General features: G+C 37.0%; 3 protein-coding genes across 4 annotated transcripts in view; 1 reads left to right on the forward strand and 2 right to left on the reverse strand.

Annotated features, from left to right (window-relative positions):
• The window catches only part of mettl24 (methyltransferase like 24), a 33,929-nt gene extending 27,493 nt beyond the window's left edge, over positions 1–6,436 (reverse strand). Inside the window, exon 1 of the mRNA XM_058056579.2 lies at positions 6,014–6,436. Coding sequence (XP_057912562.2) covers positions 6,014–6,286 — 273 coding nt within the window. The 5' untranslated portion in view covers positions 6,287–6,436. The remainder of the gene's footprint in view (positions 1–6,013) is intronic.
• Positions 6,437–13,553: 7,117 nt separating this feature from the next.
• Positions 13,554–20,754, forward strand: slc22a16 (solute carrier family 22 member 16). Its single transcript, XM_058057377.2, has 9 exons — positions 13,554–13,665; positions 14,350–14,826; positions 14,889–15,006; positions 16,184–16,742; positions 16,968–17,095; positions 18,734–18,843; positions 18,928–19,027; positions 20,087–20,276; positions 20,644–20,754. The coding sequence occupies exons 1-8, from the start codon at positions 13,622–13,624 to the stop codon at positions 20,270–20,272; spliced, it is 1,722 nt and encodes a 573-aa protein (XP_057913360.2). The 5' UTR covers positions 13,554–13,621; the 3' UTR covers positions 20,273–20,276; positions 20,644–20,754.
• Positions 20,755–24,855: 4,101 nt separating this feature from the next.
• usta (uronyl 2-sulfotransferase a) overlaps positions 24,856–27,174 on the reverse strand; it is a 40,493-nt gene continuing 38,174 nt past the window's right edge. For both annotated transcript variants that reach the window (XM_058057381.2, XM_058057380.2), the window contains one exon: positions 24,856–26,409. In XM_058057381.2, coding sequence (XP_057913364.2) covers positions 26,117–26,409 — 293 coding nt within the window. In that variant the 3' untranslated portion in view covers positions 24,856–26,116. The remainder of the gene's footprint in view (positions 26,410–27,174) is intronic.

The raw sequence follows: 27,174 nt of genomic DNA on the forward strand, positions 1-27,174 counted from the left end.
ATGTTGTTTAATTTGATCATGTTGAGATTATATCAGGGTGCTGACAGATGGGGGAGGGGGTTGTTAAAACATGAAAACGTCCCTCAGTGCCCAGCGATGCAAGTGCATGCTTGCCTTCATTTGGACGCCATCCCAAGAGCTGTTTGATGTCCTTTTGGGGGAGAGCAACAGGAGCACGCTGAGCACCATATGGCAAATATTCCCTTAGAAGATAAACATCAAATAGTCCAGCATCCAATGGAATTCCATTTGTGTTTATTACTTCAGTCACTACCTCACATGTCAGCAAGTGTTCTATTATTATCCTCAATGGGCAAAATTTAGATATACATCGCTCGCCACATCATCAAAAATGAATGAAATGATAAGCAATAGCCTATTATAAGTCAAAAAATATTGAAAAACACGACATTACCGTCACACTGCATGGAGTCAACTGTGGCATGTCCGACTTGACAGATTGAACAAAAGTTCTCCTCCCGTTCCATGTGGAAGTGGTATGTTTTTTTTCTTAACTTCCAGATTCTTTCTTAAGTTTTGAGCTAATAAATTGGAGGCTAACTAGCTACATAATTAGCTTGCTATATACTACGAGTGGCATTGTTACAGTATTTCAATGTCTACATGGCTCTAATAAGAGTAAAAACGTATTTAGAAAGTCATGGTTTAACTACCGAAGTAGAAAAAGTAGAAGTTGAGGTTAATTCTGCAAGGTAAAAAAATGTTATTTTATTTTTCACTGCACGTCCGCCTCGTTTGCTGCGCTACAACGCTGTTTATGTATATATTACAATTGTATCATTGTTAACCTTAAATGGAGGCGTTAAAATAGGTATGTCGGTGAATGTGTGTTTTTTACTAGTTGCATGTGTTTTTGTGCTTCAGCTACTGGTTTATCATGGTTGTTGAACTTTCCACTTCAATTTGGTAGTAGTTGTCCCATTTGTTTAAGGAAAATATTGAACATGTGAAATATATTAGTATATAAGTGAGATGATTTTTCATCAAATTCGACAGTAATTTATGATAATGACAATCAGTTAAGAAACAAAGGTTTAGATTTTTTTTAAATGCTGTGTATGCTGTGTCAAGTTAGTAGAAGAAAATAAGCAAAACTGAATAGTGAGAAAGTTACGCCTGAGGCTCAAAGCTAACATTGAAAGTACACAAGCCATTTGGAAGGACCTAGCTTACTAATTCAGTCGGTGGCTTACAAGGTTACCGATGTTGTTATGTTAACTCTATTGCCTGGGGAACCTCGCTCTATACTATTGCTACTGGTCTGTTGTTTTCTAGTTTTAAATATATGAACAGCTTGCAACCAAAAGGCGCTAAATACATTTTGACTGATTTCGAGAAAATCAATGATTTTTAATTACGCACATATCAATCTATTTGGTCATCAAGTCTATATTGCAAATGAAAGAGCTATCATTATATCATTATCCTTTTGGTTGAAATCTGAAATGGAAATAGCGCCTTTTGGTTGAAAGCATAAATTTCATATCACTTTTTTTCATATTTTTTAAAATGATTTCAAGATCAAAATATGTGATTTGGATACACATGACAGAGGTCTATTAAACTCATGAAAAACATGCAACTTAGTGAAAATTGGATTTAGCGCCTTTTGGTTGCAAGCTCTTCATATTCAGTTTATTAATATTGAATCCTATTTTGCAGAAATGAGCCAATTGCGGTCAAGCCTGGAACCACATTGAGAAGTAAGCTTCAACTTCTTCATAATAAAAGTAGACCTCGGTTTGTGCAACTTGCATCACACTTGGACGCGAGTGCGTTTGTGATGTGAGCGGAAAAGATGGAAGCCACCACTTCCATTTCAAAGGTCAATGCACCCATTCAGCCAAGTTGAGGGGGGGGGGAGTGTGTTGGGAATTTGGTGGAATGTTTCCAGACAAGATGTTGACGTGTGAGGGGGGAATTGTGCGATCAAAACTCTCTCTGGACTTGTTCCACACTGACTTTTTTTGTCTTTGTCCCGTGCAACAGACCGCCTTTTGTTCAGCCGTGAAACAACGTGAGCAGCCTCTGGTTCTCATTTGTTTGGGGGCTGACATGTATGTTAGATTTTAAGCGCTGAGTGAAACTCTATAGTGTAACTGTACCGAGGGGGGTGATTGATTACCTAAAAGCGACCTCTTTCTGCCTTCTTCCGCATATCTTGGCACGTAATCCAGACTGGCCTGTTTTCTTTGGTGAGATGTCGGACTTCACTCTGCATGCTTGTGTCGACTTGTTTACATGAGCGGTCAGTGTGTGAGGCCGGCTCAGCTCGGAGCAGAGATATGGGTGAAAAGTATAGAGACTTTCAGGTCTGTTTATTAACATGCTCAGTGTTTTTTGTACTGCGCAAACTGTTTAGGCCAGGGGTGGGCAAACTACGGCCCAATAAGCGTTTGAATCCGTCCCGCCCGTTGCTTTCTAAGTATTTCAACTTTTAACATGCAAACTGGCAACATGACTTGCAAGTCGGATGTCTTATTTAGTAAAAAAAAAAAAAAAAAACTTTAAAATTAAATTACATAGTTTGATGTGATCTGATGTTTAAAATGCTCCTGAAAAAAGGGACATGAGAACATACAGCTGATAGTATAACACTTTTACAGATAAAATTAGAGAAATAATTCAAGGAAAATTATAAGCATAAAATAGTGTGTGTGTTAAATATATGTTCTGGCCCCCCCGGAAAAATTTAACTCAATGTGGCCCACTCAAAATATTTGCCTATTAATATTTGCCTATAAATGATGATCATTTATGTAAATTATTTATCATTATTTTTCATAAAATAATATATATATATTATGATTAGAATAATATAATTATAATTATTGAATTATTGAATTAATGAAATAGGGACTGTGATAGTTATTATTAATATAATTTAATATAATTGTAAATAATAAAATGATATTATTACAATTATTTATAATATTTTATAACATAATACACATTATTTTATGATTATTATAATAATAATTATTATTATTATAGTTCACTTTCATTCATAAAACATATTAAAGTGACTGTGATAATATTTATATATACTGTATTATGTTAAAAAATAATGATAAATAACTTTAATAAATAATTTTTATTTATTATCTTTATTACTGTTATCCAGGGAGCAAGCCTCAGCAGCCGGTACCATAGTTGCGTTTTTTTGTATGTAAGGTAGAGCAGCTTTCATAGCGTTAAATAGAAATACGTTGTTACAAAACTTCTGGTAAAAATGTTGTCGATGTACGGGTCTAAGATGGTGATGGAGGCCAATGTGACCCACATGACACGCCTCCTTCCAGGCTGTTGCCTCTTATAACCCCCGCCCCATCTCTCTCCTCCAGCTGGAGGTTAAAGGTGCCTGAGAATTGAATCCAGTCACACCTTTGGGATTAGACAAGTTCACCCCTATGATGCTTTGCCACGTTTCAGACGGGGTCTTTTGTGTTCTCCAAGAAGTGGGCCGAGGTCACTGGGTTTTTGGTGTTACGCATTCTGCAGGGGGCCTTGAAACTGATTGGAGCGGATTATGGAGTTGTGTGGTTTTATATTAAACTTAATCATGGGGTTCTTAGCATGATGCGTTCTCTTTCCACAATAAACAAATGCTTATATTATTTTATTGTCATTTAGTTTCCTTAATAGCAGCAGAACATTTGAATCACACCTTAACGGTGTTATTATGAGCAATGTGGGGCTGCATTCAAAGACATCACGTAACTCCAACTGAATTCACGTTTTGAGTTTATTTTCTGGGATTTACGAGCATGCTTGAATGGATCAAATTGTACTTCCGTATCAAGTGAGTAAGTGAGTGATTACACTAACCACCGGTTGTTATTATTTGTCTTTCTGTTTATTTATACCACACGTGCACGCATAATAAATATGTTGTGATGTTCAGAATGTCCCTGAAGGCATCTCGCGGTGGTCCAGTGACAATGAGAAAGTGCCGCTCCGAAGCCGAACGAATTAGAAATGTGTGTGTACGTTGGTGTTGGAATTGAACTGCTGTTCGTGTGTTTAGGTCAGAATTAAGTTACAAAAGGCAGACTCTGTGTTAGCTACACTGTGCCGCCATCTTTCCTCATAACCGAGGGGCGTGGCTAGCCATGATGTTATTCGTTAATTGCGCTGAAAATTGAAAGTCGTTGATTATTAGTGTTGCCAAATATGCATTGAAATAACACTTAATATCACTTTTGTTTACTGCTTCTCCTACCAAAACAGTGGGAAATACCATGTGTTGATCTTCTCTAAGGGCTCATTCCCTTTTTCCAACATTATCATTTCACATGCTTACAATGTTTTCTTATAAACTCTATTGAACAAGATGGATGGGAAGTAGGAAATTGCATTTCTTGTAAAAACAATCGTGTTGATGGTTCCTAATATACTATATGAGTGGGAGCCATGCAGCAGTATTCCTTGGCTTATCTTGGGGTAAGAATGGTGTGTAGTTTAAGGAGGATGCTGACAGCCAGGAGAGAGAATAAGAACACGAAGAAGACAACATGACAGCAGAAACAAAACCCATGCTTGGGCCTTGAGGGAAAAGAGTGAGAAGAAGAAGTGTCGGTAGAAAAAGACAGCACGGGTGTTAAATGGCAGCTGAATGTGAGGAGAATGTCAGCGGGCCTCCTCCAGGGCGTCTTAGAAGACACACTTTGGGAGTGTGAGCATACGCTGCTATGTAATATTGATGGCAGCGGTCTTGTCACAGAGGCCCTGCGGTGATTTGCATCTTGTTTAAAAAAAGAGAAAAAAACACTCTATTTTTCTTTTCTGGTCGCTTTAAGCATCCAGCAGTAGTGGTGTGTCGGTCATGAACGAACGAGTCAAAGAACTTGTTTTTTTGTGAACGGAATGAACGAGGTCACCTCCTCTAAAATACTCATTCAATCAGTTCAATTGCAAATGCTTTTTTTTTGATTGGCAGGAGAGTCAGTTCACCGTTCCTTTTGCAGGGCGGGACTATGTGCGTGCTTGCCTGTTATCCAATCGTCACGCCTTGCTCTGTGGGTGGGTGGGGTTAGTTGACTGAAAGACCGAGACTGAGAAAATTGAACGAGTCAATCTCTCGGTCTAATCTCTAGGTTAATTGGCGACTCCAAATTATCCATAGGTATGAATGTGAGTGTGAATGGTTGTTTGTCTATATGTGCCCTGTAATTGGCTGGCGACTAGTCCAGGGTGTACCCCGCCTCTCATCTGAAGACAGCTGAGATAGGTTCCAGCACCCGAGCAACCCTCGTGAGGATAAGCGGTAGAAAACGAATGAATGAATATTTTGTGTTATTCCTACTATAATTTTATATTACAAGGAGTGCAGTGGTCACAGTGTCGGACAGGGGGGAGAGTCGTAACGCCGGACCGGGGAGCTGAGACGCTCGGATCCGGAGTGCTGTCATAATACTGCAGATTTAAAGGTACGTCATGTTGCACTGTTAAGTCGGAACGCACGTGAACATAAGTGAACGAACTGACTCGACACGGCTGACCGGGTCTATGCACAGGGGGAGATCACAGCTAACGACCAAATGACCGAAATGAACGGATCTTTTTACTGAATGAACCATAATGATCCGGTTCACTGAAATGAACTATCCAGCAGCTTTTTCTATCTCTGCATGCGCTTTAAAATGTCACTTCTGCTACTCTGCTGCATGTGTGTAACTCATCAGTGCTATGAACGCTTGTTTGCACCTTCCACCTATTACAACATTGGTTCTGTTACTGCTGTCTTAAAAATGTTTTTCTTTGCATTTTCTCATGCACTCCAAATTATTAGTAAAATTTAGTATGTGGACACTGTTGTTAAATAAGGCTAATCTTTTGTGTTATTCCTAGCTGAGTATAAGGCCTAAATGATGAATCTGCTCCACCAATGAGAAACCAGCATGCTTGGAACCCAGGCTGACCAGGTACTAGATAGAAATAGTACCTCGTGGTACTTTCTTCAAGAAGGAACAAAGGGAATCGGGTGTTGTACCTTTCTTTTCCGTTCCAAACGTGAGCCGTCATCCCGCCTCATCATCATCATCATCCTCCTGTCGTGTGGCTTCAGCGCAATTCCATCCTTGCTTCTTCCGGCCTCTGCAGGAGCCCTCTTGGCCACGCCTGGTCGGGTCCAGGTGTGAGTGGGCCAGGTGGTGGCCCCCGAAGGCCGGGGTGCAGGTGCCGAGAGCCAAGCTGTCTCCAGGTAAACATGGACGCTCACACACACGATAGTTAGCAGGAAGATCAAACGTAGCAGCAGGCCCATATCCACTCACGAGGACGCTCCTACTGCCTTATGTGCCATTCTTACGTCCTTCCTTTCTTTCCTTCCTTCCTTGTGACCTCAAAAGGTCACTGTACACAGTGTCAAAAGCGTCCACACACACTCATGTGTGTGTCTTTTTTAACATTTGGGGAACTCCCTCCAAAACACACTCAACTCCCTAAAGACACACCCCATTCATTTACATACTTAAAAAAACTCCTCCTCTCTGCTTTCTCCCGCCCTGCTCCGTATCACGTGACTTTAGATGCTGGATGTGCCTTCCATGCAGCCTCTTATCTTATTTAATCTTATTTCCTGACATTTACACACGTTATTCTCATGTTGACTGTTGTTGCAAAGTGATACACGTTGAAGTGATGTGCTAAAAGTTGAATAAACTACAATATTGTATACAAATAGTGGTTATTTAAACACAAAATATCAGCGCTAGTCAGCCAATACAGGAATGTTGCAATCTTGACTGCCATCTAGTGGTTAGATTTTGCAATGTGAAGAAAGTACAACTAAAGGAATTTCAGCAAGGGTGATTATAATTATCATAATAATAAAAAGTGTCATAAATGAAGAATAAAAAAATGAATAAAATGACCTGGGCTCCTTTTCCTCGTCTGTGCGAAATAAACAGCTGAAGGTTATTGTGTGTTTGCGTTAGCTTGAGGATGCAAATAATGAATACGCCTCAAAGTCCACTCCTGTTTTTTTTTTTACAGTTTACACTCACTGACCTGGCCTTGTCTTGCTGAAATACATACACCTTTAATCATGTAAAAGTATACCTTTAATCATGACTAGTAAAATGATGTAAGGAGTTATGTTTGATCACTGTGGTTGTGCTTCATGTTGTCTTCTGTTTTCTTAGTTCTTATTTCAATAAAACTCTGGTGACTTTTTCCGCCTCCTGCGTCTTCATTAAATATTTTACGTTCTACCGCCCTCAAACACTGGCATTTTCTGCCGTTTTTGGATGCTTCTTAGGCCCCTGTTGAGTGTGTGTGAGGTTTCCCTTGTTTTTGATCAGAAAAGTGTATTAAAAGCAAGTTGAAAAAAACCAAACAAATAAAACGACATACTAACCCCTTATGATTTTTGTCAAAAATCACGGCCCTCAAACACTGGCATTTTCTGCCATTTTTGGATGCTTCTCAGGCCCCTGTTGAGTGTGTGTGAGGTTTCCCGTGTTTTTTTTTAACAGAAAAGTGCAATAAAAGCAAGTTAAAAAATCTGAAAAAAACGACATACTAACCCCTTACGTTTTTTGTCAAAAATCACAAAATTTTACATTGGCGTTTTATGCTCTTTTTGGGTCCTCCTGGGGCCCCTGTTGAGTGTGAGGTTTTCCGTGTTTTTTCGACCTTAAAAGTGTATTAGCAGCAAGTTGAAAAATCTGAAAAAAACGACATACTAACTTACGTTTTTTGTCAAAATCACAAAATTTTACATTGGCATTTTATGCTCTTTTTGGGTCCTCCTAGGGCCCCTGTTGAGTGTGTGTGAGGTTTTCCGTGTTTTTTCGACCTTAAAAGTGTATTAGCAGCAAGTTGAAAAATCTGAAAAAAACGACATAACCCCTTATGATTTTTGTCAAAAATCACGGCCCTCAAACACTGGCATTTTCTGCTGTTTTTGGATGCTTCTCAGGCCCCTGTTGAGTGTGTGTGAGGTTTCCCGTGTTTTTTTTTTAACAGAAAAGTGCAATAAAAGCAAGTTAAAAAATCAGAAAAAAAAGACATTTTTTCAAAAATCACAAAATTTTACACTGGCATTTTATTCCCTTTTTGGGACCTCCTGGGGCTCCTGTTGAGTGTGTGTGTGGTTTCCCGTGTTTTTTCTACCAGAAAAGTGCATTAGCAGCAAGTTGAAAAATCTGAAAAAAACGACATACCCTTATGATTTTTGTCAAAAATCACGACCCTCAAACACTGGCATTTTCTGCCGTTTTTGGATGCTTCTCAAGCCCCTGTTGAGTGTGTGTGAGGTTTCCCTTGTTTTTGACCAGAAAAGTGTATTAAAAGCAAGTTGAAAAAAACAAACAAAAAAACGACATACTAACCCTTATGATTTTTGTCAAAAATCACGGCCTTCAAACACTGGCATTTTCTGCCGTTTTTGGATGCATCTCAGGCCCCTGTTGAGTGTGTGTGAGGTTTCCCTTGTTTTTTGACCAGAAAAGTGTATTAAAAGCACGTTGAAAAATACCCCCCCAAAAAACGACATACTAACCCCTTATGATTTTTGTCAAAAATCATGGCCCTCAAAAACTTCTATTTTATGCCATTTTGGGGTGTTTCTCGGGCCTCTGTTGAGCGTGTGTGAGATTTCGCCTGGTTTTTGGACCAGAAAAATGCATTAAAAGCAAGTTGTAAAAAAACAAAATAAACGTCATGCAAACGTTTAATTATACGTTTAAAATCACCGCCCTCAAACACTTACATTTTATGCCGTTTTTGGGTGCTTCTGGGGGCCCTCTTGAGTGTGTTAGCTTTCACTTTTTTTTTTGGAACAGAAAAGTGCATTAGAACCAAGTTGAAAAAAAAACACACAAAAATAACGACAAGCTAAACCCTTATCATTTTTGTCAAAAATCACCGCCAAAAATTTGTCAAAAATTTTATGCAATTTTTGGATGCTTCTCTGGCCCCTGTTGAGTTTTACCATAAAAATATCAATATATTCACCATACTATTGCAAGGTTACTATATTTTACATTTTTTTAACACATAAAATTATCAAAATATAAGTCATACTATCACAAGGTTGCTAAATTCTCAACAAAAATTATATATATATATTTTTTACCATAATAGTGTCAATATGCTACTATTGCAAGGTTACTATATTTTTATCTCATTTATGTATTTATTTTTTTGAAAAAAGTTCTAATCGTTTAAAATGTAAGTCTTTAAACAAAGGCACATTATTTTAAATTTAAAAAAAAAACAATTCCTAATCTTACAAATATGTACAAGTATTTTTTGAAGGACCAAAAAGCGTGAAGATGGATCGGTAGATTTAATTTCCAAGAGAAAAGTCTTATTGTAACAAGGTCATTTGAAGGTATTTTAAGGTGCGTTTCCTTCCACTGCATGTTTTGCACACTTTGCTCCTGTTGTCCTTTTGGTAAACCCTGTTGATTGTCTGCCTGGCGAAGCTGTTGAGCAGATGGCGAGAGGCTGTGATATCATGGCCAGACATGGTGATGGTCTGCAGTGGAGGACTGGACTGGCTGGAACCCGTCAGGACGGTAGAGCTGCAACTCTATGACTTTATACTACATCAATCATTCATCTCTGTTTTTCAATTCGGCAAGAAATGGCTCATCTTGCACTCGTGGAGTGGAAACAACTGTCAGACTGAATCCTCGGGTCAGCTGGGTTAAAAGAGGACACAGAGACAGAAAAGGGACTAAAATGGACAGTGGTGTCGTTCCTTAAGAGGGGACAGACGGAGGGAATAGGTAGAACACAGCAAGAGAAAAGACAACTTAGTCGATGCACTTTTACATCATCAGATCCATTCTGATTGATGATTCAATTAGCCATGTATACATGGACCCGAATATTCCAATTGCATTCGGTTTATTTGCTCAAATGGAAAGAATTGTGTGCAACTTGCTGCTAATACACTTTTAAGGTCGAAAAAACACGGGAAACCTCACACTCAACAGGGGCCCCAGGAGGACCCAAAAAGGGCATAAAATGCCAATGAAAATTTTGTGATTTTTGACAAAAAACGTAAGGGGTTAGTATGTCGTTTTTTTCAGATTTTTCAACTTGCTGCTCATCCTTTTTTAAGGTCAAAAAAACATGGAAAACCTCACACACACTCAACAGGGGCCCCAGGAGGACCCAAAAAGAGCATAAAAAGCCAATGTAAAATTTTGTGATTTTTGACAAAAAACGTAAGGGGTTAGTATGTCGTTTTTTTCAGATTTTTCAACTTGCTGCTAATGCACTTTTCTGATAGAAAAAACACAGGAAACCACACACACACTCAACAGGAGCCCCAGGAGGTCCCAAAAAGGGCATAAAATGCTAGTGTAAAATTTTGTGATTTTTGACAAAAAACGTAAGGTTTTTTTCAGATCTTTTAACTTGCTTTTATTGCACTTTTCTGTTAAAAAAACAAGGGAAACCTCACACACACTCAACAGGGGCCTGAGAAGCATCCAAAAACGGCAGAAAATGCCAGTGTTTGAGGGCCGTGATTTTTGACAAAAATCATGTCGTTTTTTTTCAGATTTTTCAACTTGCTGCTAATACACTTTTAAGGTCGAAAAAACACGAAAAACCTCACACACACTCAACAGGGGCCCCAGGAGGACTCAAAAAGAGCATAAAACGCCAATGTAAAATTTTGTGATTTTTGACAAAAAACGTAAGGGGTTAGTATGTCGTTTTTTTCTGATTTTTCAACTTGCTGCTAATGCACTTTTCTGATAGAAAAAACACAGGAAACCACACACACACACTCAACAGGAGCCCCAGGAGGTCCCAAAAAGGGCATAAAATGCCAATGTAAAATTTTGTGATTTTTGACAAAAAACGTAAGGAGTTAGTATGTCGTTTTTTTCAGATTTTTCAACTTGCTGCTAATACACTTTTAAGGTCGAAAAAACACGGGAAACCTCACACACACTCAACAGGGGCCTGAGAAGCATCCAAAAATGGCAGAAAATGCCAGTGTTTGAGGGCCATGATTTTTGACAAAAATCATGTCGTTTTTTTCAGATTTTTCAACTTGCTGCTAATACACTTTTAAGGTCGAAAAAACACGGGAAACCTCACACTCAACAGGGGCCCCAGGAGGACCCAAAAAGGGCATAAAATGCCAATGAAAATTTTGTGATTTTTGACAAAAAACGTAAGGGGTTAGTATGTCGTTTTTTTCAGATTTTTCAACTTGCTGCTCATCCTTTTTTAAGGTCAAAAAAACATGGAAAACCTCACACACACTCAACAGGGGCCCCAGGAGGACCCAAAAAGAGCATAAAAAGCCAATGTAAAATTTTGTGATTTTTGACAAAAAACGTAAGGGGTTAGTATGTCGTTTTTTTCAGATTTTTCAACTTGCTACTAATGCACTTTTCTGATAGAAAAAACACAGGAAACCACACACACACTCAACAGGAGGCCCAGGAGGTCCCAAAAAGGGCATAAAATGCTAGTGTAAAATTTTGTGATTTTTGACAAAAAACGTAAGGTTTTTTTCAGATCTTTTAACTTGCTTTTATTGCACTTTTCTGTTAAAAAAAACAAGGGAAACCTCACACACACTCAACAGGGGCCTGAGAAGCATCCAAAAACGGCAGAAAATGCCAGTGTTTGAGGGCCGTGATTTTTGACAAAAATCATGTCGTTTTTTTCAGATTTTTCAACTTGCTGCTAATACACTTTTAAGGTCGAAAAAACACGGAAAACCTCACACACATTCAACAGGGGCCCCAGGAGGACTCAAAAAGAGCATAAAAGGCCAATGTAAAATTTTGTGATTTTTGACAAAAAACGTAAGGGGTTAGTATGTCGTTTTTTTCAGATTTTTCAACTTGCTGCTAATGCACTTTTCTGATAGAAAAAACACAGGAAACCACACACACACACTCAACAGGAGCCCCAGGAGGTCCCAAAAAGGGCATAAAATGCCAATGTAAAATGTTGTGATTTTTGACAAAAAACGTAAGGAGTTAGTATGTTGTTTTTTTCAGATCTTTTAACTTGCTTTTATTGCACTTTTCTGTTAAAAAAACAAGGGAAACCTCACACACACTCAACAGGGGCCTGAGAAGCATCCAAAAACGGCAGAAAATGCCAGTGTTTGAGGGCCATGATTTTTGACAAAAATCATGTCGTTTTTTCAGATTTTTCAACTTGCTGCTAATACACTTTTAAGGTCGAAAAAACACGGAAAACCTCACACACACTCAACAGGGGCCCCAGGAGGACCCAAAAAGAGCATAAAACGCCAATGTAAAATTTTGTGATTTTTGACAAAAAACGTAAGGGGTTAGTATGTAGTTTTTTTCAGATTTTTCAACTTGCTGCTAATGCACTTTTCTGATAGAAAAAACACAGGAAACCACACACACACTCAACAGGAGCCACAGGAGGTCCCAAAAAGGGCATAAAATGCTAGTGTAAAATTTTGTGATTTTTGACAAAAAACGTAAGGGGTTAGTATGTCGTTTTTTTCAGATTTTTTAACTTGCTTTTATTGCACTTTTCTGTTAAAAAAACAAGGGAAACCTCACACACACTCAACAGGGGCCTGAGAAGCATCCAAAAACGGCAGAAAATGCCAGTGTTTGAGGGCCGTGATTTTTGACAAAAAACGTAAGGGGTTAGTATGTCGTTTTTTTCAGATTTTTCAACTTGCTGCTAATGCACTTTTCTGGTAGAAAAAACACGGGAAACCACACACACACACAAGTTAAAAACATTAAAGAAATATGACATTAAAAAAGTCATAATGTTATGAAAACAAAACAAAAAACAATGAACACAGTTACCATTTTTGGGAAAAATTAGGTTGCAGAAAAAGTTCTAAGGTTTGGAGATTAAAAGCAGAAAAATTGACAAAAGAAAGTTGTACTCATAAATGGTAATGATAATGATAATGCTTGTATTTCATTTGAACATGCATAAGATTACCATTGAATGCATCACATAATCAAATGATTAAAGGTGAGTATTGTTAATTTTAAAAAACACTTTTACAATATTAGCCTCTTACAAAACTAAAGAGTAAATTGTACAGGATAAAAACTGGTAATTTTACAAGATAAAATATTTTTTTGTCGAGAAAAGTTGGAATTTACAAAAATTAATGAAGAAAAAAGTGGAAATGTTATATATGTTATATCACATGATTTTCTTAAGTTTTGCCTTGATTGCGGTAAACATTGACTCTGTATGCGCTATAAATGTCAGGCTTATTGATTGGTGCCCTTTTAACAAGTGGATTAAAAGAAGCTCCAAGGTTACCTCGAGGCAGCCTTTTTGGCCCAAACACTCCCGCCTACACTAAAATATATCATTTTGGCCTTCTTTCCACAGGAAATAAAAGAATCAATAACTTCTCGGCTGTCAATCAATGTTTGAAGACAGAAGGCTCTGCTCAACAATCCTTAAACCTCTTTTGATCAGTACCAGAAATTACTACATGGCATAAACCTCAGTGTGTGTGTGTGTATGTGTGTGTGTGTGTGTGTGTGTGTGTGCTCCTCCCACCCACTCACCCCTGTCCAAATTTGTGCAGCAGTCTACGTGTACACGCAGTGGATCCACACACGCACACACAAACGGAGAACCCCCTGGCAAAATGACCGTTGAGAGGATATTTGACGAACTCGGACATTTCAAACGGTATGTAAACTTTTATTGTTGTGTATTGAAGTAACGCCACCTTGTGGTCGCCATGTACAGATTCTTGTGCCTGTTTTTTTTTATAGTCACAGCTACGCACAGTGTTTGTTTTGTATGTTTTTTCGTTGGTTAAGTGGGAATTTGAACTTATTGGTCACTTTATTAGGAACAGCTGCAGTGCTGTATCCAAAAAAAAAATCTGTTTTACAATAAGAATGTACGCATTTATATTTTAGAATCATTTATTTGAATTCAATATTACACTAATATGCATTTAAAAAGTAACATTAAAAATACATGTTTTTTTGTTAAGTAATATAAATTTATAAATTTATATAAGATATATATTTAAAAACCTAATACACAACACTAAACACGTAATATTAATATTAAATTCCCGTTTTGAGCTCAAACTGCCAATTTACTCTTACTTTCAATTAACATTTTAGCGTATTTCCACAGCATTTCAGTCCAGCTTCAGCTTCCGAATGGCTCCTGTGTAAATGTGGAGATACATGCGGACAAAATGACATCCATCACTGTCCAATGAAAAGCATGTACCTCTAAACTTATATGAAAAATATATGAAATATAAACTATGTTTGAAATGAATGTACATGTCGCAATGTAGCATGGTCAAGCTAGCATCCATCTTTACCTCATATGTCTTCTCCTCATCGGCAGGTTTCAGGCATGTGTGTACTTTGCGGCCACCTTCCAAGCCATGGCCTGCGGGATCCACTACCTGGCCTCCGTCTTCCTGGTGGAGACCCCCAACTTTGTCTGCGGCGTCCCCGGCAACGTCACAGAAGTCTTATACGGCAACTTGACAGGATATAATGTGGAGGACTTCCTGCCAGCCTTCAAAGCCGGGACGGGTCCTTTGGTGGTGAGGACTCATCACGGGCAGCAGTGGGAGCTGGGCCGGTGCCAGCGATCCTTACGCGTGGACCCCAGAGACTTTACGTACAACTTTGACGGCAACAAAACGGTGGAGGTCTGCGATGGGAACTTTGCTTACGACCACAGTGAGGTGTACCAGAGCATCGTGACCGACTGGGACCTGGTCTGTGACAGAGCTTGGCTGGCCAAGCTGTGCCAGCCCACCTTTATGTTGGGGGTGCTGGTCGGGGCCCTGATTTTTGGGGACATTGCTGACAGGTAAGCAGAGGCAGGGGGTCAGACAGTATATAAGTAACGAAATAGCTTCTTGCCAACTTCAGGGTGGGACGAGTGAAGATCCTCATGTTCACCAGCTTCTGTCAGTTTGCCCTGGGGGTCTGTGTGGCCTTCTCCAAAAACTACTACTACTTTGTGGCGCTTCGCTTCCTCCTGGCCATGGTGAGTTCATGGTTTGTGCGTCTCCACATTGACCTCATCAATAACAGACTATATACGCTCATGAGCCCTGAATAATCATTCCGGTTACGGTGCTGGCCTGTGCAGCTGTAAAGTTGAGTCCCCTGTTAAAAAGTCTCCCCCCCCAACCCCTCACTGCCACTCAGCTGTTGTGTTTCACATGCTGACACACTCTGGCGTGGTAAACAACTTGCATCACACACACTGTATTTAATGTTATCTTCTAGCTTTAGCATGGAACATGCAAAGAAAATTTTGGAAAAAAATAATAAATTAGTCTTAATTTTTATGTGTTTTTAATTAAGAAAATTTAGGATTTTTTTGTTTGATAAAATAAAAAGAAAACAGCAACATACATATTTTAATTGATTGTTATATTCGGTTACACTATATATATATATACATATAATATAATATACTATTTATATAATAAATGTTCAAAACTAAAAAAAAAAAAACAATAATATATATATATTTATTTTAACATCTGAAAAAATAATGTTTTTGTTGCAAAAAAAAAGCGAAAACAACGAGAACAGAATTTTCAGATATTTATTTTAGTTTTTTAAGTCCTGTGTTCAGTATTTAAATATATTAATTTATTCTGGAATTAAAAAAGGAAACAAAATTTTACAAACATTTATTCATAATTTTTTATGATTACAGTATTAATATGACAAATTCTGAAAATTATTTAAATTTAAAGTATTTTAATATTTTAATGTATTTTTGAATATAAAAATAACTAAAACTGAAGAAAATGTAAAAATTTAAAGCTAAAGAAAAGTTTTTAAATTGTATAATTTTAATCTAAAAAAATCTAGAAATGTTTAGATGTTTAAAAATGTTAAAATTAAACACAATCACAATGGAATCTCTAGATTATTCATTCATTTTTGATTAATTAATTTATTTATGAATAATTTATTTTTTATTATATTTTTTACAGTATATATATTGTATTTGTATTATACTAAATATAATAAACATTGTTACCAATATAATAGATATTTAAATTTTTTTTATTTTTGTCATCACATTTTTCCTCCTGCATGATAGGTTAGTTTTGCTGTAAAATGTAGGTTGCATTTCCAATAAAAGTGTTGTTGCCGTTGCATCCAGTGTGCATCTAAACATCTACTTCCTCAACATCTACCAGGCGTCCAGTGGCTATCTGGTGGTGGTGTTTGTCTACGTGACAGAGTTCACTGGCATCAAGGTGCGCACGTGGACCTCCATGCATGTGCATGCCGCCTTCGCAGTGGGCATCATGGTGGTGGCTCTGACCGGCTACCTGGTGCGAGAGTGGTGGATCTACCAGATCATCCTCTCCTTGTGCACCTCGCCATTTTTGCTCTTCTGCTGGAAGTTCCCCGAGACGCCATTTTACCTGATCGCCAAAGGTCGCCACAAGGAAGCCCAAACCCTTCTGGATCACATGGCCCGTGTCAACGGCCTGGAGTTGAGGTTGAAGGTGGAGGAGCTCCTGGAGTCGGAGCAAAATGGTAAAGCTCTGCTGGAGAAGGAGGCGGCCCAGGAGCAGCCGGCCGAGGCGGAGAAGAAGCTGTCCATCTTGGATTTGTTTGGCAGCTGGAGGATGGCGGGGCGGACGTGCACCGTGTGGGCCATCTGGTTCATCGGCAGCCTGGGATACTACGTCTTCTCTTTGGGCTCCGTCAACCTGGGAGGAAACCAGTACATTAACCTCTTCCTGGCTGGTAAGTATACTGTACTACCTGGAATATACGTATATATATGATTAGCATTAGCATATTAGCATATGATATTACAAATGTTTTCTTCACCCAATCTCCTCATCTAAATTCCCATTCAAGCAGTTTGCCACCGGAAGCCACTTCCTGGTATTTGGGGGTCTTATTTGGGTGGCCCGTATCGGGTGTCACGACCGCTGACTAAGCCCCGCTGTGATTGGCTGCTTCCAGGTGCGGTGGAGCTTCCCTCCTATCTGGTGGGCTGCTTCGCAATGGACCGTATTGGTCGGAAGAAGACGTGCGCCCCGGCTCTGCTGCTAGCCGGGACGGCCTGCGTGCTCATCATCGTGGTCCCCGCCGTACGTAAGCCAGCGTGTGTGTGTAGGCTGCGGCCGACTTGGCAAACAGCGGTGACACAAAGTCCAAGTTAACACGGCCTTGGGGACACGGCCAAATGTGGGAATAACGATTTCCCAGCACTGGATGTAGGCTGGTACCTGTGTAGTGACCCACTGTGTCACAATATCAGCACTTCCTGGTAGATCCGCCGCTCGCACTGAAGGAAATAAATAGACCACTTTATTAATAAATCTTCTTGGGTGGGATCAGCTTCCACTCAGTCTATCCTTAGCAGCGGGTGTCGCTGTCTGTTTCACACTGGGATCCGCTTGTTTCCACCAAATGTGGGAAGTACACAATTGGTACACTAATTCTATCGCACACTGAGCAGGTACACAAATTATCATCATGACTCACAATGTCACAATGACACAACTGACACAACTCAAACTGCACACTTTGGATCATTTGGACTTTTTAGCTCATAATTTGGACTTTATTTATCATAATTGGAACATTTCATCTCGTAATTTCAACTTTTTATCTCAAAATGTAATTGTTTTATTTCTGAATTACAGCTTTTTATCTCGTAATTTCGACTTCCTATCTCACAATTTCAACATTATATCTCATAATGTTGACTTTTCATCTGATTTATCTGATATTTATTACTTTTTATATCACAATTATGATTTTTTATTTCATAATATTGACTTTTTATCTCATAATTATGACTTTTTATCTCATAATTTTGACTTCCTATTTTACAATTTCAACGTTATATCTCATAAAGTTGACTTTTCATCTGATTTTATCTGCTACTTGACTTTTTATCTGATATTTATGACTTTTTATATCACAATTATGATTTTTATGTCATAATTTTGACTTTTTATCTCATAATTATGACTTTTTGTCTCATAATTTTGACTTCCTATCTCACAATTTCAACGTAATATCTCATAATGTTGACTTTACATCTGATTTTACCTCCTAGTTGACTTTTTATCTGATATTTACCACTTTTTATATCACAATTGTGATTTTTTGTCATAATTTTGACTTTTTGTCTCGTAATTTTTACTTTATATGTCATAATTTCAAGTCAATAATTATGACTTTTTAAGCTCACAATTATTTATCTCATTGTTTTGACTTTATATCTCATAATCTCATAATTTAAACTTCAAATCACATAATTTGGTAACTACGAATGGTCATTTAAACTTTTTATCTCATATTTTTGACTTTTTATCTCATAATTTACATTTTTCAATCTGACTATCTTCTAATTCCAACTTTTTAGCTCAAAATGTACATTTTTATTTCAAAATTATGACATAATAATAACTATGACTATTTATCTGGTAATTTCAACTTTATATGTCATAATTTCAACATTCTGTCTCATAATTTTGACCATCTGACTTTATAATTTTTATTAATTTGACTTTTTAATCTCATTGTTTTGATTTCATATGTCATAATTTTTACTTTTTATCTCAAATTTATTTAATTTTATCTCAAATCTCAAACGTCACACGTAAAATAAAAGTGTGTGGAGCTAGTGTAAGAATGGCGTGAGTGATGAATGTTTTGATGAATACTTTTTAGGCGTTTATTAAAATATCAAATTTAAATATCAAACTTTTGTCCAGGACATCGAGGCGCTGGCCATCGCTCTGTGCATGATTGGAAAGTTCGCCATCGCCATCGCCTTCGGCCTCATCTATCTCTACACGTGTGAGCTCTACCCCACCATCATCAGGTACAGCCAAGCTACATCTTCACAGTAAAAACAAACAATAGAGGCCCCGTTTGGGTGCAGTACTTACCTTTGTCTTCCTGGCAGGTCCCTGGCAGTGGGCAGCGGCAGCATGATGTGTCGGGTCGGCAGCGTGGTGGCGCCGTTCTGCGTCTACCTGGCGGATGTCTGGATCTACCTTCCGCAGGTATGCCTGCTTGTTACTGAGGAGGGTTAGGGCCAAAGTCACAAGGCAAAAAAGGACCACTATGGAATGAATACAGATAAAAGATATAGTCACTATCATTATCATCTTTAAAGAAAAGTTTTAATATTGTGAAAATGATTTTTTTAAGAAAAACTGAAAATGAAGCTGTAAAAAGTTAATACTTAATGTAATATTGATCTTAAAGTTTTAATATTGCAAAACATGCAGCCTTTTAAAAAAATAAAATTATATAAAAAGTTGTTTTCATTCATTTTGTGGAAAACATTTTTTAGGTTAAAAGCTGTAATATTACAAGAATGAAATGTTATTTTTTGCAGGAAAATAGTAATTTTTGTGTGATTTTTTAAAATAAAAAATATACAAAATATAGAAAAAAGGTGCATATTTTGGGGAAAAATATCCTTATATCATGAAAACAAAGTCATACAAAGTGAAATAAATTTTATATGAATAATAAATATATAATTTATCATATAAATAGATAATATTATAAGAACGAAATGTGTTTTTTTTAGCAGGAAAATAGTGCTAAAAGTATGATTTTTCAAAAAGAAAAATATAAAAAAAGAAAATGTTTTTAAAATTGTATTTTTTTAAAGGTGCATTTTTGGGGAGAAATATTCTTATATTATGAGAATAAAGTCATATAACAGGAAATCAATTTTATAAATAATAAATATATAATTTATCATATAAATAAATCATTTTACAAGCATAAAAATTATAGTTGCTACAAAAGTCATATTACAAGAATTACATTTAAAGAAATAAGAGTTTTTTTATGTTGTGAAGAAATATTCCTAAATAATAATAATATTAGAATTATCAAAATATATATTCAAAATAAAAACTTTTAATATTACAAAAAATTATGTCACATTTCTTGAGGACAAATATTATAAGAATACAATTTTTTGGCAGAAAAATGTGATAAAATTCTGAAAAGTATTTTTGTATTATTTTTTAAATAAAAAGATAATATTTGAAATGTATTATTTTTTTAATAAATATGAGCATCATGTTGTTGTTATGAATCAGTTAATCGTGGGCATCCTGGCCTTCATCATCGGAATTCTGACCATGTTGTTACCTGAGACCCTGGGCCGGCCCCTGACCACCACCCTGGAGGAGGCCGAGGCGTTGGGACACAGCCCCGGGAAGAAGAGGTCCATGCTGGGGGGGAAGGATGCTGAAGATGGGGTGGAGCTGAAGCAGCACGTGTGACAAAGTACGTTAACGTGTGACGGATAGACCGTGGGGGTGGGGGAGGTGTGGGGGGGGGGGGCGCTATTGACTTACCCGAGCTAGACATGTTGTCGTGCAAAAAGACCAGCTATTTGGTCGTCAATGATGTGTTCATTTGTACTGGTTAAAGCTGCACATCATAGTATACGGGACAAAAAATAAAAATCACAGCCGTACGCTACATCGTACAATGTTACGCTAAAACTGCCTGGGTTTTTTTTTTACTTTATTGTCATTTTTTTCCATTCTCAGGGCAAATATTACACCTCATGCAGTGTTTTGATACTGGATTGAAAAGGTTTGGACCAAAGACGTGAATACTTTCTTGTACTGTGTTTTATATTTAACAGCAGCAGCTGATGGAAGACATTCAAGCAGTTTTACAATCAACACGATTCATTTTGCATCAAATGTTTGTTGGTATTTACGTCTAATAAATATGATGGCCAATATTATTTCAAAGGGTAGATTTTGATTTCTTTTCTTGTGTATCTTACGTTGGTTATTAGCTGGACCCGGTAGAAGCTTCAAAGTGCTACAGTGCTGGAGATGGTCCAGTTTTGGCCGAGTCGTTCAACACTCACGAGTCTTTTACTGAACCGCAACTCACGGGTATTTATCTCTTTTGACTCTCTTACTCTGCTGCCGCTTGTTGTATGACAAAAGGAAACCTGGAGATAAAAAGTCCAATTTATGACATAGAAAACTGCCATGTGACCAAGACTCTAATTTCTAGTTTTCATAAGCCAGAATTAGGACTTTGTACCTCATCATTTTGATTATGACTTTTTATGTCATAATTATGGAGTTATGTTATAATGATAACATTTTATCCTGTAGTTTGGACTTTTTATCACGCAATTGTGACCTTTTTATATCATCATTATCGACTTACAGCATAATTATAACTTTTTACCTAATAATTATGACTTGTTATCTTGTCATTTCAACTTGTTAAGTCATAATTATGACTTGTTTATGTTGTAATTTTGACTTTTTATGTCATAATTAAGGACTTATGTCATAATGATGACTTTTGACCGCATAATTTGACTTTCCAATCTTTTAAATATGACTTTTTGTTACGTAATTCCAATTTTTGATGTCATAATTATGGAGTTATGTTATAATGAAGACTTTTCACCTTGTAGTTTTGACTTTTAATCACATAATTGTGACCTTTTTATGTCATAATTATGGACTTGATGACTTTTTACCTCATCATTTTCACTTTTTTTGTAATGATTATTACTTTTTATCTCGTAAATTTGACTTTTTATGTCATAATTATGGAGTTATGTTATCATGATGACTTTTTACATCATCATTTTGACTTTTTATGTCATGATTATTAGTACTTTTTAAGATAAGATATGCCTTTATTCGTCCCTCAGTGGGGAAATTTGCAATTTTTATCTCGTAAATTCAAATTTTTATGTCATAATTATGGAGTTATGTTATCATGATGACTCTTTACCTTGTAGTTTTGACTTTTTATCTCATGATTATGACCGTTTACGTCAGAATTATGGATTTATTTCAGAATTATGACTTTTTACCTCATAGTTTGGACTTTTTATCTCTTAATTGGACTTTGTCTCATAATGTTGACTTTTGTTGAGTGACTGGAGTCAGTGAAAGGAATGGAGTTTGATGCTACAGTATCGCTAAAGTCCAGAAAAGTAAACTAATTTTGCTGTGGAATGGGACGTATGCTTTGTAACTTTGTGTTTTTAGCGCCTTAAAATCAGGCTTTGCTACACATCTTAAAATGACACCATTAATCAGCGACGGAGGTTTTTTTACTGAGTTTTTCTTCAGCTAGCATGATGTTGTCGTCTAATGTTAGCATATAAACAAATGACCCCACAGACATGAGCTCTGTTCTGAGGAAGTTTATTTTGGAGGGGTGTGAAATGACGCTTAGAGGAGCTTTTTCGACTTCTCCTGCGGAATGCCAGAAATAGATCTATTTTTTTTTTAAATAGCCGCCATGTTGGAACTTATTACACAGTTGATTATTTCCTTCCTGAGAAATTGATCTGCTTGCAAAATGAATAGAAAATAATAAATTATAAAAGACACACCAGGACGTAAAAGCACGTACTTGTTGGAAGACGACCTAGCTAGGATGAAATACTTTCGTGTTTAATGTCGTCTGGGAAAGTTTGGTTCTTTTTATTACAATTTAGCTGCTGCAGGAGAAATTGAAAGTATACGCAAAGTAAAGACACATTAAGAAAGTGTAGCACAGCCATCACCAACGAGCAGCGTTAGCGCTGACACGGAACATGTACCGAGTCACCTGACTTGACCTTTGCCCCTAGCTACAAATGGCACCCGGTATTTGACCTTTGAACCAAGCTAGCTGACAGATATAAATAGCAATATGCTAGCTTAAAGAATATCAGGGGAAAACTGCGCCGGGCAGAGTGCTGACACCAACACGTACCTTGACCTTTGACCTTAGCTACCTCACCTTCGATCTTTGTAAAAAAAAGGGTTTCTGATACAATAAATAAATAGTGTAGTTCCTCAAATAATGGCCTCTGCATCAATTACACGCTGGGTGCGTCCAACTGCTTGACTCAATAAACGCTTCACGTCAAATAAACACTTTGTAACTATCAATCTAGTAACACTAGGCGGCCACAAGATGGCAGCAAAAGAGATTTTATAAACAGGTCCCTTGGAACTATCAATGCAATAGCACCAAGCGGCCACAAGATGGCAGCAAACAGTTTTATACACAGGGCCAGTAACAAAAGGCGGCCACAAGATGGCAGCAAGGCAGCTTTTGTCCACAGGTCCTTATGCTATGGGATAACGGGATATGATGGAATGTGAAAATATATGGTCAATTGTTTTAAGCAAATAAAATAGTTTATTTTATACATTTTTTAAAATGTCATTTTTAATAATTTAATCAAACCCACAGTGGGCCGCATACTGAAACTAAAAGAATGTGAGGGATCATTTTTTTCATGTATTTTAGTTATTTTGTAAAAAGGCTAAAACAACCCCAAACAAAACAACTTTTTGTTAAAATTACTGATTAATATTCCATTTTACCTTCTTTGCTATACATTTAGCTCAGCTTTTCCCATTTTTACAGTTTTTTTTGAGAACGTTTCTCCAGACTTTTGACTAGCAATGTAAATAAATAAATAGACAATAACCTCAAATACAGTAATCCCTCATTTATCACGGTTAATTGGTTCCAGACCCAACTGCGATAAGCAAATTTCCGCCAAGTAAGATTCCTTATTTATATAAATGGAATATTTTCATATTTTTATATTTTCGTATAGAAAATGAATGGATGGATATTTCCATAGCTAGAGCATAGAAAACCTGTTTACAACCTTCTAAATGTGGTTTTTAACATTATTAGAGCCCTCTAGACCTGAAATAACACCCCTATAGTCACCTTCACACTCATACGCAATATAGTAGACATAATAAGAGTAAATAAACTATTTAAGACATAAATAAGACGTGTGTTACTATAAATTTCTTCCTGAGTGACGTTGGGGGTTGAGATAGTAGCCAGTGTTTTTCTTTTCATTATTATATCATACGAGGGATCATTGGGCCTGATGTGAGATCATTCAAACCTGCAATAAAAGCCTGTTGTTTCTGCAATCAAGTCTGGTGCCTGTGTGTCTCACCGGAACACCACAGTAACATGACTGCCACCTAGTGACCATCATCAACGTCTTTGAATGTGTCATTTACGTGCCTTCCATATATTTGTATTTGACCTCATTTTGTCTTTTTTTTTTTTTACTTGAAAATGCTACATTTTCAAGTTGAGTGCCATTATTTGAGGAAATACTAAGCATCATTGATAAACTGAATTAACTCAGCTCCGACATGATTGATGCCTTACCAGGAATAACCATAGTCATCTGATTTTGCAGCAAGATCAATATGTTATTATTAATTTTTTTTAGCATCTGGCCAAGCTGAAGTCCCAACAAATGAACTTTTAAAACATTGCCAAACTCTAAATCTCTGCTAAAATACTCCGGTGTCAAACTCAGGCAGACATGCACACTTGGCTGGAATTCTTTGAATTCATAACAGAGTGCATTCGGTTTAACCCTCATTTATACCTTTAACAATAAAATTCATCTGACTCAAGCCACGTTTCCACCAAGAGATGCACTTCAGTTTGGGAAGTAACCCTGCTACGTAAATAGCGTGACATCTTAACCTGTCAATCAGTTCAACAAAGCAATAAACAAACAGCATGGTGTCCTCATTTTTCCCATGATTGTGGCGCCCCCTATGTGATGTGCTTAAAATTCTTTAGAATCCATACTAGCATACATGTAATACAGATATCCTCAAAGTTTTACAATTTATCAGACAAATGCTCAATGAGTTATGGATTTTCCTGCAATATCAGAACTTTATCCCACAACCTTATTTTCCTCATAATTTTAACTTTTATAACTTTATTTTTTCCTCATAATATTATGATTTACTTCCAGTAATATTTTGACTTTATTCCCATTATATTATAACTTTCCCCCAACCCAACTTTATTCTTATTCTCTTATACTCTTTTATATATATATATATGTGTGTGTACGTATGTATATTTAGACTCTTTACTTTAAACTGATTAAAAAATATATATTTCACTTTTATATTATTTTTTATGTTTTTATATTTATTCTCATAAAATTACAACTTTTTTTGGACTTTATTCCAATAAAACTTGTTTTTATCTTTAAAAACATATATTTTTACACATATTTAAACTGTATGGTAATCAAATTATAATATTTTTCCTCAAATTATTACCAATTGATATTACCAAATATCAAATATTACCAATTTCCTTTCGTAAAATTGCCACTTTCTTTTTTGTAGAATACAACATTTTTTTATCTGAAAATCTTGAATTTATTATTATAGAATTTCTGCTTTTGCTTAATTAATGATAATATTTTCAATTTTACGTTTTCAATTACAACTTAATTTTTTTTGTTTCTTATAATATTCTGACCTATGAAAAAAACCCAAAGAATAATAAAAATTCTATGCTACTACAATGACATCACATTTCCTCATAATATTCTGACTTAATTCTGGAAATATTTCTGCTGTACTTTCCGTTTCTGCTGTTATGATGACTTTATTCCTATGATATTTAGATCATAATATTAACATTTTCCACTTCATTCTTTGTTTTTTTCTCAAAATATATAGAAAAATATTTGTCAGATTTTCCTGATAATATAATGTTCCCCCTTTTGGTTCAGGAGTAGAAGCAGGAGTGCAGAACGGGAGTAAATGAGGACACCTGACTGTAGTTCACTGACATGGAAGAATTGAAAGGACAAACTGCGGTGCTTGGTGGAAACGTGGCTGAATAGAGCTTCCTGTCACATAGTTACTAACACACGGCACTGGACTGATATACATAAACATGTTTAGTTCTTCTAGTCATGGTTTGGCTTTTTTTAAGAATGTACGTTCCCATCCTTTGGGCGCGTCCCCGACAGTAAACGTAGCTGTTTCATCTCTCCTGGAGAATACAGCATAAAACAGCTTCCAACAAGCAGAAATGAAAGCCGCACTTCATATAAAACCGCATGATTTTTCCGTGATCCCCTGTCAACGTTTAAATAGAACACCTCGTACTTGCAGCGCGCCAACCTCGAGAGTGGCGAGTCCGTCCACGCCTATTCGGATCATCGCTACTTCAAATCCAACTCACTTTTTTGCGAGGCGCCGTCGCTTCCTCAGGACGCGGCGTGGAGGGCAGGAAGGGCAACGTCCACTCCTCAGGCGTTTTTTCTTTTTTTGTTACTGATGGACGAGCCAGCTGTTTGCGTCCTCCATGTCTGTGTCCAGCTCCTCGTCTTCGTCCAGAGGCTGGGGCGTCCGCAGGGCCAATTCCCGCAGGAAATCCGGGGAATACGCAGGCGGCTGGGCTGCGGATTTGAGTCCGATTTTCTTCTTCATGAGGTGGAACTGGTCCCTGATGAAGTTGTAGAACTCGTACTCGTAGCGCATGCGTTTGTAGAGCACCTGCAGCGCCTCCAGGGTGGGGGTGTGTTTGCGTACCGTGCCCGTCATGTTGCCCATCTTCTTGTAGTCTACAGGACACAGACACACATTAGCTTCTCTTTCCGCACCTTGGAGTAAAACACTGGATGTCATTACGGACACGCTTTGGGCTAAAGACCCATAATGTCGACTTTCAAGCTTGTCTTTGGGACCGCCATCAATAATTAGGAGCATTTAGGGCAGGGGTCTCAAACTCAATTTACTTGGGGGCCACTGGAGCTTGTGTCTGGGTGAGGCTGGGCCGCATCAGGTTTTCCAAAAAAAAAAAAAAACGCATTTATTAAAAACCAAAAAATTTAAAAAACTTCGCTTTGGTTCAAATTTTCTACAAGAAAAGCTCTGATAAAACATTCCACTGTTCTCAAATATCTTACTTTTTATTTTTCTTCAAAAAATAAGATGAAAAATAAATAAACAAATCAAGAATAAAGTAAATCAATCAATCAGTAATAAATAAATAAATATAATAATAATAATAATAATAAAACGGCAAATAATAAAAACTTAAGAAACCACATATAGTTGGTGGGTAGACAAATTATTTTTTCAGATTAAAATGAACAAAGCATTATTAGAGCCCTGTAGACATGACAAAACACGACTATAGTCACATTTATACTATTTTTATTTACAACATATTGCGCAACTGCAGGGTCTTGAGACACATGCTAACTCGCAAACTAAAGCGCTAGCGACCTCAACGGTAGCCTTCAAGTTATTTCCTTTAAACTTAAATAGCCAAAAACTTACCACTTCCACACGGATAGGGAGGATAACTATTAACAGTTATTTAA

The sequence above is a fragment of the Doryrhamphus excisus genome, linkage group LG19 (genome assembly GCF_037039965.1).
Source record: "Doryrhamphus excisus strain RoL-2023G ecotype Guam linkage group LG19, RoL_Dexc_Guam_v1.1, whole genome shotgun sequence".
In the NCBI taxonomy this organism is placed as follows: domain Eukaryota; kingdom Metazoa; phylum Chordata; class Actinopteri; order Syngnathiformes; family Syngnathidae; genus Doryrhamphus; species Doryrhamphus excisus.

What these genes read in the sequence shown, in the direction of transcription:
- slc22a16 (XM_058057377.2), top strand. Translation starts at nt 13,622, where the DNA reads ATGACCGTTGAGAGGATATTTGACGAACTCGGACATTTCAAACG. An exon ending in TTTGGGGACATTGCTGACAG is followed by an intron (nt 14,827 to 14,888) that starts GTAAGCAGAGGC and finishes TGCCAACTTCAG; the next exon opens with GGTGGGACGAGTGAAGATCC. An exon ending in CATTAACCTCTTCCTGGCTG is followed by an intron (nt 16,743 to 16,967) that starts GTAAGTATACTG and finishes GGCTGCTTCCAG; the next exon opens with GTGCGGTGGAGCTTCCCTCC.